Here is a 14,183-nt window from a genome sequence, read left to right as displayed (position 1 = left end):
ATGCCTAGTATCAATTATGCTAGCCCATTTATCACCTTTAATATATTAAATGAGACTTTGGTATTCAGTGGATAACAGAGAATATGAAAAAAGTACATGAATAATATGAAAAGAATATTAAATACTGAAAAAGTTAACATGTGAAAGTCTGTATATAAAAATATTCTTAAACTTTACATATAAATCATTTACTAGTCAAATGAATCTACATAATTTCCTGTAAGTCACAAATGAAAGCACACAAAATGAAAATGATATTCTTTTGCATCCTTTTAGTCTCTTCCAAATGTTTAATATTGTAGAGAAAATACAACCAAAGTAGATGAGAAAAACATATACTGATACTGTTTTTATGCATTTCAGTTTTAACACATTCCAAAAATGGTGTTTATGCATTGCCATAACGATAATCATATTTCAGTTAAAACAGTAATCATTGCCTTGGAACAGCTGCCAGAAACAATATTAAGCTTTGGAAAGCTTGCTCTTAAATTACTTTAAAAACAAAGGGGTGAAGGGGAGAGGAAAACAAAATGCATCTCTAAGTTGAATCTTCAACTAAGAAAACCAAAACGCCAGTATTTTAAGGAAAACTTTTGAAAAGTTTTAGTGTTTCACCAGCCATGACTAAAATTGCCACTTGAATTTTTATGGTAGGTGGCAAAATATCTCAAAGTATGTATAATGTATTTATTTATTTTTTTTGCAGTAGGCATAGAATGCCTACCATTAGGCATATTAGAATAGAATTTGCCAAGTTTTTCTAATGTTTTCAAAGTTTTCTAATGCTACCTTCTAAGTCCATTTGTAATTCCCTTCAAAGAAAAAGGATATTACTTGTTGAAGGAAAAGTCTGAAGATACTAATACTTAACATCACTTATGAGGATAAATTTTAATTAATGAGTAATACAGTTTATTCTCTGCTGAACTCTTCTGTGGGAAATAGGTTTGGCTAGATAGGAAAAACAACAATATTAACTGAAATTCAGACTTTAATAAAGCAGTAGGATATCTTAAGGATATGATATAAAACTGTGTCTTTGCAACTTGTTTTTATTGGGGGGGTTATTTTGAATTATCTAAATGTCAATAAATTTTTTTTTAATCCCCAAATGAGGTGAAATACTTTAAAAAAACATTCTTAGTAGTATTAACTGTTCTAATTTTGTTGAAGATTATCAATAAACAGTACAAAATTTAAAAGAAGAGCATAAAAATGAAGGACTCACTGAGAAATCATCTCCATTACCTAGTTTAACAATGGAGAATAAAGTATTGCACTTTATTATTTAACACAAAATAATGTAGCCAACAGTAACATACAGGTACACAATTTAATATTTATTATATGCATTTTATATACATTATTTTTCAACAGCGGTACGTTTGCTATGTGGTACAATCTTAAAAATTTGCTGATTCATAGTTTGTAAAACAAAAACCTTACAAAACTCATCAAAACTCGCAAACTGATCAGAAAAGTTTTTTGGAAGACTAGAAAAAATACTTTATTGTCTTAATCATGCATTACACAAACAAAATCTTTAGTTACACCATAAAATTAAGCACATCTGAAAAAATAAAACAGGGATAACTAGTCCAAACACAGCAGATTTCTGTATCCTGATTCAACTATTTTTGTATCCTATTTGTATTTCAAATTTTACTCCAAATATTTTAAAACAAGATAGTTTTGTCTGGAATCATGGTAAACCAAGATATGTATCTAGGGGGAGTCACCTTGGTTTGTAACTTAAACTATAAAATATTCCATTTTTAGTCTATTTTAGACTATCAAAGAGTTCCAAAATAGATATACAGGTTCCTTTAGCACATTAATAAAAGGATATAAAGACCAACAAAAAGTGAAATAAATAATAGGCTATTAGCAAGATGGATAATCCTTGATAAATAAACTTGTAAATACAGTAAGATGTACAAAATATCACATAGTGATAGGATGCCAAGATTAGTTTTTTTATTTTTTTATTTTTTAAGAGTTCATTTGGAGTACTAAACCCCACCGTTTCATTTTAATACACTTAATAGTCCTTGGTTTAAGAAGACAGTTACGGTGATGATGATGGTGATTTAGCATCTTTATGGAAAGACTTAGCTGAGCCGTATTATGCAAAAGAAGGAAAGAGTGTGGTTACGCGGCAGCGGGTCAGTGAGATCTCTGTGTTTCAGGGTTGTGTAATGCAGAAAAACTTCAATACAATCTTGAGCACTGTTGTGACAGGCTAAATATATAAAAAGACTTATAAAAACTAGAATTTTATCCAAACATTTTGTGCAACTAATGCTAAAATATCTTAAGTTAAATTTTCTCTTTTTTTTTTTAAAGCAAAATAAGTTTAAAAGGGAATCTGTGGCATTCAACCGATAAACAGAAGATCACTAAGAGATGAAAAAAGCTACTCTTGGAGCTCACTTCCCCCCAACAAGAGCACCACATTCCTAACCCTAAGGCAGCACACAGAGTCCAAAACAAAAGTCTTTTTATCAGATCAGACTCCACATTGGCTTAAAGATACCTAAAAGACAGACATACGCTCAGTTCATATCCAGTACAGGCCACAAATAATGGAGTCCTTTTTTTGTCCCACGAAATACAGTAATTACAATTAAATTAATGAGCCTGACGTTAAGATGTGATTTCCACCAATTTATGCCTGCCCAAATAGCCTTCACCAGGCAGATCATATGTAGTGTCATATTATTAACTTTTTTGATGGCAGTGATGCAGACCCTTTGTGTCCAAGCAAATCTGCTGTTATGGTGAGAGTTTCTGTTGATTCACACAAATACTTTGGCAAGGGCATCAGCCCCTGCACTAGCAATGTATGCTTTTGATGGATGGAAAGCAACATCATAAATTGATTCATCTAGTTTCTTCCTATGTGCTGTTATTTCCTGCACACATGTCTTGCTGTCCAAATTCCACAATCTAATAGAACAGTCATGGCCTGTAAAAGAATAAATAAAAAATGTTACTTAGTAATAATTCTATTATAAAATTTGTGGGCAGGACAGGAAGTTCAGACTTACTTCCAGACATCAAATAGATTCCATTAGGATCTACTGCTAGGCTTGTAACAGCATCCAAATGAGCTACCATAGAATGGATCATTTTACCTAAATAAAACATAGCAGAGAAGATTAAGTTTTCAAATAGTTACTAACTTGGGCAATCAGAAACCATAATACAACATCAACATAAAACAATCTCAGCAACAATAAACAACATATAATTTACCATTTTAAACATTGGAGAGGGTACAATTCAGTGGCTTTTAGAACTTTCATCATGATGTACAATCATCACCATTATCTAGTTTAGAACATTTTCATCTCTGCAAAAGGAAAGTCACTCCCCATTCCTCCTTCCAAGTCCCCGTAAGCACTAATGTCTTCTCTATGGACTGGCGTATTCTGAATGCTTCATACAAATGAAATCATACAATAACCTGTGGCTTTTTGGGTCTGCCTTCTGTCATTTAGTTCCTCCACTACAATAATATTCTAAAGAGAATTTTAATTCTAATGCAGAACTTTTCCAATTACTTCAAAAGATATTTGTGTAACATTAAACTGATGGTATTTGATAGTGGAAAACAATGATTATAGAGCTGCATTAAAAGCTTAAGGTCATATAAAGGGGAATTAAGAGTGAAAACAGAATCTTTCTCATTAAGAGATGCTTTATTTAAGAGACTCTTTTATACACAGAGTTAATGTTAAATCACCAGAGAATACATTCCTATCTAAAGATTCTAATAGCATCATTTATCTTTTGAAATGTCAATCATCTTATATATAAGAAACAAGAAAGGGGAGAAGGGTGGGAGTACATCAGAGAAATTACTCTGGATTTCCCCAGATAGTAACAAAAGCACTATTCTAGAAAATGTAATTTAACTTCACTGAATTCTTGGCAAGCAAACAGATTCAATACTGAGTTGAAATTTAAAAACAAGTTGTGTATGGAATTTAGAAAGATGGTAACAATAACTCTGTGTACAAGACAGCAAAAGAGACACTGGTGTATAGAACAGTCTTATGGACTCTGAGGGAGAGGGAGAGGGTGGGAAGATTTGGGAGAATAGCATTGAAACATGTAAAATATGTATGAAACGAGATGCCAGTCCAGGTTCGATGCACGATACTGGATGCTTGGGGCTGGTGCACTGGGACGACCCAGAGGGATGGTATGGGGAGGGAGGAGGGAGGAGGGTTCAGGATGGGGAACACATGTATACCTGTGGTGGATTCATTTTGATATTTGGCAAAACTAATACAATTATGTAAAGTTTAAAAATAAAATAAAATTTAAAAAAAAAAAGAACAACAACAACAACAAAAGAAGCCGTATGACATTTTCCCATTATGACAGGTAAAGAATATGCAAGGTCTTGATACTCCTGAGTTGGGTATGGCTTATATAAAAAAATAAATAAATAAAAAAATAAAAAAAAATAAAAATCTCACTGCAACTGAAAAAAATAAAAAAAATAAATAAAAACAAGTTGTGAATATAAACTGTGTTGCATACTTTGGGGCAAGGGCCTCAGCCTCTGCACTGGCAACATACACTTGCGATGGCTGAAAGGCGATTTAAGTTGATTCACTCAAGAAACAATAAAATGGCAAATACTAGTATCTTAAAAAAATTTCCTTCCTTTTGGAGAATGGGTACATGTATACAGATGGCTGACTCCCTTTGCTGAAACTATCCCAACGCTGTTAACTGGCTATTCTCCAATATAAAATAAAAAGTTAAAAAAAACTTCTTCTCCTTTCATTCAGCAATGAGTCTTTATTACTCAAGTGCCTCGGCTTCTCCTAATGACAGATGGAGGTCTTTCTCCAGAATTCTATTTACAGTCATTTGATATGCTGCTTGTCCCCTGAAACGTTCCACACTGAGACATGAAACAGACCTACTTTTGTTATCTGCCATGGGGCTTTGGTCACTGACCTGAACACAAACCCACAACATAATCAAATGTGCAAAAAGTTACTCTGAAGATCATAAAAAGTCTGTGACTTTCTGGCAATACTAAATGCTTATCAATTAAAGACAAAATTAGTCTCTCATCATTTAGGCCACATTTGTCTGTTTTTCATCAATATTAGCAGAGTAACCATAACAATTTCTCTCTACTATCCTGAGAAACAGAAAAATCATTCAACACACTATTGTGCTAAGTTGCTTCGGCTGTGTCCAACTCTTTGCGACCCTATGGACAGCAGCCCACCAGGCTCCTCTGTCCATGGGATTCTCCAGGCAAGAATACTGGAGTGGGTTGCCATTTCCTACTCCAGGGAATCTTCCTGACCCAGGGAGCGAACCCGTGTCACTTTCGTCTCCTGCATAGTCAGGCAGGTTCTTTACCCCTAAGCACCACCTGGGAAACATCACAACATACTATTAGTCCAACATAATTCATCTACTGGTTCAAGACTCTATTCTTCTCAATATTAAAAAAAAAAAAATTCAGAGTATGAAGAACTGGCCTCCAGCCCAATGATCTCAAAACATCAGGAGGATAACTATGAAGTATCATTAGCTTCCCTTAAAACATTAATTCTGTGATGTTGACTCTTAACTCACAGATCTAGTTCTGACTTCTCTTGTGAGAGTGACTGTACATCTCCTATGTTTATCATGTCTTAAACCAAAGAATTCTTTCATCCCTAACTATGACATGTTAAGTCAATTTAGAGGTAACCCTCCTCTACATAGTCCTGAAGTGACTTCAAAATGTGAGTGACCCTTCAGATTGGACCAATTATAAGGAGGTGCAATTCTGAATCAAGCTGGATGTTGGGTTTCCACTAGTGACCACAGAAGTCAAAGTTTCTGACCCTTCCTTCACCAGCATATATACGGAGCTTCTCACATTTAACCGAATTCACCTTTGCTCCACGGCTCTGCCACCACCTCTCTTCCCCCACCAAAATTCTTTCTTCCTATAACTTAGGGAAAAAAGGACACATGCAGGCACTGATTCTCTCCTCCCCAGCACCTTAAGCCCTTTGACTTGTACAATCTATGAAATTAAGAAACAGACTGATACCAGTGTCTCACTTACAGAAAGCAATATACCACTTGTCTGTAAGATTTGAGAGGACAGGACACTTTGTTTTATTCACCAAAGATCAAGAAATGTGCTGAGGATATGGCAGATACTCGTAAGTTTTGCTGAATGAATGAGGCCTTAACCAATTCAGGACCCTCTTCCTCCAACTCCCCCGCATTCCTCGGAGGTTCACCCATTAGCTAAGTCTTGGTCACAGCATACGCAATTCAGATTTGTGTCTCTACCAAAATTTCAAAAATCACAAGCCCTAAAGATCTCTCTGAAACAAACAGTATAAACTGAAACTTCTAAATCGTCTGTAGTCAAGGATCTACCATACAGTGTGACTTGAGCATCTTTCTAAACCAATATTGCAAATCCCTGGTCAAATATTCAAGTGGTTTTCATAGTGCATAGTGTAAACAAAAATCCATTATTCTTAGCTTGGCTCTGAAAAATCTGGCTCAGTAGTTTCTGCTTTCCTTCTCCAAACTTACTTACCTCTTTGGCTTTATAAGAAACTTCTGTTTCCAGCCCAAATTCCCACTTCTGTGCTTCTACTCAAAATATACCCTTATCTGGAATTTCGTACTAACTTCTTCACTTAAAAACAAACAAAAACCTTATTCTTGCAAGGAAAAACTCAAACCTTCACTCTATGAAGACTCCTTTATCTTACTGCATTATGCCTGAGCATGTGTATGTATGTATGAGAGTGCATATGCACTCACTCACACTATTTTCCCCAGGCAACAATAATACCTCAGAAAGCAGAAATAACTTCTACGTGATAGTACTAGCCAGTGCAGTGCAAAATACTAAATGTACTTTTATTGTTAAAATCTAAATACTCATTGAGTCCATTCACACAATTTCTATAATGTTTCAGATAAGAAATCCAATAAATTACTATTTATTTGATAGAACAGTATCCTATTAAAGATTTAGCTAACCATCAACACCAGTTATAGGGATATTTGAGTGTATCATATTTAAATGAATTGCCAGTTTTCAAGATGAATTTCATTAAAAAGAATACATATGAACTCAATTTACAGTTACACTCAAGGGTTGTATATATGTGTATCTCTGTGTATAAGAGAGAGAAAATGAGAGCGAAAAATTTCCATTGTTTAGAGCCTAGTGCTTTGATTATCTTCGCATTACAGATAAGGTACTAGCTGGTTAACACAGAGAATTAATTGGTAGAATTTGTAAACAATCTAAAAGTCTACAGGCACCGTATTTTTGATTTCTGCCAGACAAAAAGCTCTAAAGAATCACTTTTTCCTTTTATTATTACTACTAAAATTCCTGAACCTTTCCTTACAAATGTAAACTTGCAATAATTAATACAAAGAATCTTTTTAGAAATGTAAAGCAAATTATCTCTCTGCTCTTGCAGCAAAGGAAGATCTTTAAGCTTCATAAAAATGTTTAAAGAATTCATTTGATATGGTGTTAAATTGAGACATTCACATGAATATGAATCTTCTTTCCTGTGCAACATATAGACCTATGAGTCTCCATTCTCTTCTCAATTTGTTCTACTGAGTTCAGGAATCTGTCCAAGAAAAGTGTTATTTGAAGAAAGATATTTATCTAAAACTCAGACTAAAAATTACAACCATGTCCTATGTAAGCTACAAATAAAAATCTGTAGTTCTGATTTGTTGTCTTGCTTGATAATTTGTTGTCCTGCAATAATGTTTCAATTACACTTTAGTTTCTTATTTGGAAGTCTTTCAATACTTCTCTACTTGTTTTAGCTTATCAAAGAAGTCTCTCTTTGCTATCAGACTTTTGCTATCAGAGAGCAAACAATAATACTTTACAAAGTATTTTGGGTAATGACAAATGATACAGATATCCTTAAACAAATGATTCTATGGCCAAATTAAAATTTATGATTTCTATATAATTGGTATGCTTCCTTACAACCAAAAAGTACAGGAAAGATGACAATAAACAACTGTCACTATATCATTTCATCCACTGATAATTTTAAGAACATATTTAAAATGCCCAAACCAGAAAGTGATCTTCTATGTTATAATAATTCACAACAGAATATAAAGATAAAAAATTCAAACAGAAGGGTTTATAACTGTCATCACATAAAGAACTCATAATAGGCAGCAAGATATTTTGGGCTTCCCTGGTGGCCCAGACAGTAAAGAATCTGCCTGCGATGTAGGAGACTGGGGTTTGATCCTTGGGTCAGAAAGATGCTCTGGAGAAGGAAATGGCAACCCACTCCAGTATTCTTGCCTAGCGAACTCCATGGACAGAGGAACCTGGCAGGTACAGTCCATGCAGTTGCAAAGAGTCAGACACGACTGAGCAACTTGCACTTGTTAACAAGGCTAAAAATTAACAAACATTGTAAGTGTGCTACATTAACTAAAACAAAAATCTGAGTTAAGACAGTTTAACTTGGCAATTTTCAAGCTAGGAAGTCAATACAGAAAATAAGATAACCTACTTACCCGTTTTATTGTCAAAAAATTTGATGTGTCTATCTTCATGAGCAGTTATTGTAACAGGAAGTGTGGGATGACTTACTACTCTGTTAATGTGATTACTGGATTGTAAACCTAAAAAACAAAGGAGGAAAACACACCAAAATTCAAACCTTCAATGTAATGTGGAATCTAAAGAAAAAAAATATAAACAAAACAAAACCAGATTCACAGACACAGGAAACACATAGGTAGCTGCCAGACAGGAGGGGAGCGAGCGGCAGGGCAAGAGGTGAAGAGGATTAAGAGGTACAAACCTCCAATCACACAATAAATAACCCAAGGTAATATATACAGTATAAGGAATATGGTCAATAATATTTCAATGAGAAACATTACGTAGTATACCTAGTTTAATATTATCCACTAACTATATTTCAAATAAAAAAGAAACAAAAACTTCAATTAGAAGTTAAATGATGGCCTTTGCAGTCTTACCAAAACATAAGAATCACTAAAGCTTTTATATATAAAAAAAATATGAGAAATAAAACTAAGATTCTAAAGATACAATTTCTCAAAAAATGTATAAGCTAGTATGTCTTATAATGTGGATGGAGAGCACTATGCTCAAGTTTAGGGAAAAAACTAGAAGTATTTTAATGCAGACTGTCAATATAGGGTGGTTCAGAATTTTTAAATTATCCCAAATCCACAAATCATTGCTTTTAATAAATAGTCCATAAAAGAATTAAGAGTCAATTAATGAAGGAAAAAAATTCGTAAGTGATAATTAGGTGTTGGCAAGAACAAACCCTATCCCTCCTACAATGACCAAAAATACCAAAGAACTGGAATTGATGTTCTTAGGAATGAGATCTTTTCTTTACTACCAAGTTCTTAATTTTTGTTCAGATTAGAGATGAGGGAGAAAAGAGAGATCACAACTAATGGGAAAATATTGTCAGCATTTATTAGACTAAGTAAATCGATCATTCTATATGTATACAAGAACTCTTCACTGAACTTAAACACACTGAAAAAAATAATCTGTGTAAGAGGAAGAAACTAGGGTTGAAAAAAGACACTACATATAATTTGTTTTTAGATTTGATCACAGAACCATTTAAATATTTTTTTATAATTATAAAATGACTTTTAAAAGAGCAATCATGAAAAATCAGAAGTACTAAACAAATGAACTTAACTGTATAGTCAATCGGTATTATAAACACAAGTGACTTTTTAAAGCACAGTAATTAGATTGTCTGTATCTAGTAGAATATACCCTCTATTAGTAACGAAATTCTTTTTGGTGGTATTGCAATTATTATTCTGAGACGACTTTATCTGTACTGTTAGATAAATGAGAAATCGTGATCATTTTGCAGAGAATCAAGAGTTTGATATTTTTAAAATAAGATAAAAATATAAAACCAATGAGATAAATCTGAATCATTATTGGAAGCATCTGAATAAAATTTATCAGTCTTTTTCTTTACTAAAAATGTACTCTTCAGCTTTGTCTACTGAAAAAGTCTAAACCAATGGCCAACTCAAGAGCCATGAAAGCCATGAGGACTGACTCAATAGCAGAGCACCTATCTTGTAGTCTCTAAATGTCATTTTCCAATAAAAAAAAACCATGGCTCCTTAGAGAAATGGCCCATTTCAGATCTGGGGTACAAGATGAACCTAAAACATCTTGTCATACAAGAAAAGCATCAACAACTAACAGGGTTATATCAAAAGGGGAGACATAGGAGCCAACCTGAATAAGCTCCCACTGGCCAAAGATGAAATAATATGAGTAGCAATAAGGATAATATGTAACAGACTGAAGTACATAAAATGCACTTATTCCAAGATAGATTATAATGATATGAAAAACAACACCCCAAAGACTCACTTCACTGGTCACCTTTGGAGGACACTAGGGAAATCACTTCAGAGAAGGCAATGGCACCCCACTCCAGTACTCTTGCCTGGAAAATCCCATGGACGGAGGAGCATGGTAGGCTGCAGTCCATGGGGTCGCTAAGAGTCAGACACCATTGAGCGACTTAGCAGCAAGCAGCAGCAGCAGCAGCAGGGAATCACTTCATCATTTTAAAAACTAGTATATAAAGGGGAGGAGTGTGAAGTAATCATTTATCTTGCCTTTCCTTTATAACTGCTAACTCCAGCTAACCAAATTACTGATGAGGATTGTTCTTTCTTACAGAAGCAGTCCAGCCAATATGTGTAAAAGAAATGATAAAATTATAAAATTATTTTTGAACAGGTAATGAATTAATGGATCCAAGCAGTGATTAGAAACTAAGAGAAAGACAGACCAAAGAATATTTACTTCTGATAAAAATTCACAAATTATATGAAATAGTCCTGCCAGAAACATTTAAAAACTTTAAAAAGAAGACAAATAAAAATTTGATCCTGAATTTGAATAAGCCTCTAGATCTACAAACAATTTACAGGAAATAAAATGAACAGGAGGAGCACATTAAATGATACCACAAGGATGCAACTGGTAAAATTCAAACTATGGGAAACTCAACCCAATTTCTTCAGTTAAAAAAAATGCAAGGGAAATATAAGAGATAGAGGGGGAATCTACATGAAAACAAACGTGGGAGACCTACCAACCAATCACAGTGCATGGGCCTTATCTGGGTCCCTATTTGAATAAACTGTAAAATATATATACCACATTCTATACTTAACAACCTTGGGCATTTACACAGAACTACTGGAGCTGGAGGATAGGTTCATTATATATTTCTCCACTTCCACATGTGTTTTCATTAAAAACCTAAAATTATTTGAGTTGTTTTCTTTTACATTTGCTCTACTCACTTACCTGTCCCCACATACTTATCCAAGTTTTTAAACATAATTTGAGGAAATAGTAGAAATAAAGTAAATAAGTACACATTGAAAGCTATTCTTTTCTCATTCTAAATTCATATAGTCAAAATATAAAAGTAAAAAGGTTATCCTCTATTGTAAAACAATCCTTTTTAAGGTTTCAACCTTACCAGAAAACTTACCAGAATCCATCTGTGATGAAAGCATCACCAATGACTGTGATGTTTCTAAATCATAAATTACTGTACTACCAGTGTTGAAAGAGGTCACCATATGAGCTGGATCACAGCCTATAAAGTCAACTGATGTAGGTATTCCATGCTCTGAAAGGAGTCCAAAGAGATATAAGGTAAAAATAAAAATTTAGAAATCTCTGCTTTTCTAATAAGAAAAAAGAATTTGAGTATTCTTCAAATAATGTTAGTAATGAAAAAGCAATTGTGTTAGGATGGTGAGATATAATAGGTAACTTATTCTCATTTATTAGTTTTTGTAACATTATAAAATGTTACAGATAAATAAATATATATATATATATATTTACATATATAAATAAAAATACATCTAGGGAACCCTTAAGGAAAGACAGGCAGACAAAAGCTATTGCTCTATGTCTTTTTTTCCAAGAGACAAAAATCCTAGGTGAGTTTATTGGCTCACCTGCAATTTTTTTTAAGTTTTTATGTGGATCATTTAATAACTCTTTTATTGAATTTGTTACAATATTGCTTCTGTTGTTTTTTATGTTTTGTTTTGCTTTTTGCCACAAGCCATGTGGAATCTTAGGTCCCTGATTAGGGATCAAACCTGCACCCCCGACACTGGAAGGCTAAGATTTAACCACCGGACTGCCAGGGAAGTCCTGCCATTATATTTCTGACTGTAAAATGATAAAATAGCATTTGTACACCTCTACCTTGGGAGACTGTCACCTGTCTGACACTGATTAGCTTCAAGTAGCAAATGCAAATAATATTTTTGGATCTGTGAAAATGAAGCTATGGACTCTGGAATTCACTGATGCAGTAATATCCTTAAGTAGATCAAGCATCAATTTCTCTCGTTAACATGTTAATAAATTCAACTGTCTAGATCAATGCACAATTATGTGAATTCTGGAGTAAGCAAGAAACAAATCACCTAAATGAATTTTCACCTCAAAAGCTTAGGTAAATTAAAAAATTAGTAGAATCACGGAAGTATCTAGAGATTCAACAAAATTAAGCATAAATGTTCAAATGTTCATCTAAAATGTTTTAAAACAATTATTTATAGTAAAAGGTATGATTTTTAAAAATAACTTGGAAAATAATGCCAATATAAAAATAATATAAACAGATGGACATAAATATTGTCATGAGGTATATTAAATCCTTTTTTGACAGGAAAAGATTTGAAATCAAGCCTGAAACTAACTCAGTTTGCACCTCCCATTTAAGGGTGCTATTTCAATGATTATAGCTAGACTTCTCAACCAGTGTGCTCATATGTAGTTTACAGGTTTACCTGAGACCATGAGCCTTTCTGTCTTTGTGAGTATCTACCTGGAGTTGCTAGAGGGCCTTCTGCTGTTCCTATGAGTAGCCTCATTTGCCTACTCTATTATAACATACAAATAGTTCTATTCTTTAAATAGGACATGTCCTGAAAAAGGTCAAAAAACCATTGAGCTACAGGATATACTTGCAAAGCATCCCTGGTGGTCCAGTGTTAAGAATCTGCCTGCTAATGCAGGGGACGTGGGTTCAATCCCTCATCTGGGAAGATCCCACATGTCTTGGGGTTAAACCCAAGCACCATAACTATTGAAGCCTATGTGCCCTAGAGCCTGTGCTCCGAAACAAGAGAAGCCACTACAATGAGAAGCCCTAGTATGGCAACTACAGTAGCCCCTGCTTGCTGCAACTTAAGAGAAAGCCCACACGCAGCAATGAAGACTCAGTGCATCCAAAAATAAATTTATTTATTTATTTTAAAAAGGCACTGAGCTACAGGATATCCCTGCAAAGCATCTTTCTTGTTTATAAAAATATGACTAGGAATAAAAAGATCATCACAGATTTGTAGAATTCTTTCAGTATCTCTTTTGAGCAGTCAGGAAGTAGTGAAACTACTTTGTTCTTTTTATCTTCTAAATTAAAAAAAAAAAGAGATTTTTCAAAGAGGCAAAATTTACTTACCTTTGTCTCCATTGTAAGTGCAAATACATGGCAATTTTTCTTGTGGATTCCATAATCTAACAGTGCCATCTGCTGAACAAGACAGTAATTGGTTTTTTATGCCACTATAAGCAAGACCCCAGACAGCATCTGTATGAGCAATTAAAGTGCCAGCTAGAACATTTGGCTCTGTAACGAAAGAAACAGAACAAAAATTAGCTAAAAGAAATTTAAAAGAAATGCTTTTGTATATAAAGATAACTACATAATTAAGTACAAAGACTACACATAAAGGTCATAAGATAAACCAATGTGTACACAGTGGCCATCTCTTAAGTTGTGGAGTTATGGGATATTTATATGCTACCTTCTAATACTTTCCTGTATTTCTGCAATTTTCTAAAAAAGGAACATCAACTTTTAAATAAACAGCTTTACTCCCACACCATGGAACTCACCAGTTTAAAGTGTCAATTCAATGATTTTTAATATATTCAACAAGTTGCACAGTCATCACCATATCAATTTTAGGGCATCTTCATCAATTAGCTATTTCTCCCCAATTTTCCTCTCTGCCTTTCTGCAGCCCTAGGCAACCACTACATA

General features: G+C 33.8%; 1 protein-coding gene across 7 annotated transcripts in view; it reads right to left on the bottom strand.

The window, feature by feature from the left end:
* Positions 1-1,322: 1,322 nt before the first annotated feature.
* Positions 1,323-14,183, bottom strand: part of STRN3 (striatin 3) — a 107,376-nt gene continuing 94,515 nt past the window's right edge. For all 7 annotated transcript variants that reach the window (XM_086363754.1, XM_086363751.1, XM_086363753.1 and 4 more), the window contains 5 exons: positions 13,599-13,766; positions 11,601-11,741; positions 8,578-8,685; positions 3,054-3,140; positions 1,323-2,971 (listed from right to left, as the gene is read on the bottom strand). In XM_086363754.1, coding sequence (XP_086219880.1) covers positions 2,802-2,971; positions 3,054-3,140; positions 8,578-8,685; positions 11,601-11,741; positions 13,599-13,766 — 674 coding nt within the window. In that variant the 3' untranslated portion in view covers positions 1,323-2,801. The remainder of the gene's footprint in view (positions 2,972-3,053; positions 3,141-8,577; positions 8,686-11,600; positions 11,742-13,598; positions 13,767-14,183) is intronic.

This window comes from Bos grunniens, chromosome 21 (genome assembly GCF_055505025.1).
Source record: "Bos grunniens cultivar Pamir isolate PY7600 chromosome 21, Bosgru_T2T1.0, whole genome shotgun sequence".
Lineage (NCBI taxonomy): Eukaryota > Metazoa > Chordata > Mammalia > Artiodactyla > Bovidae > Bos > Bos grunniens.
The sequence above is the reverse complement of the archived record's forward strand: the minus strand, read 5'-3'. Positions and strand labels throughout refer to the sequence as shown.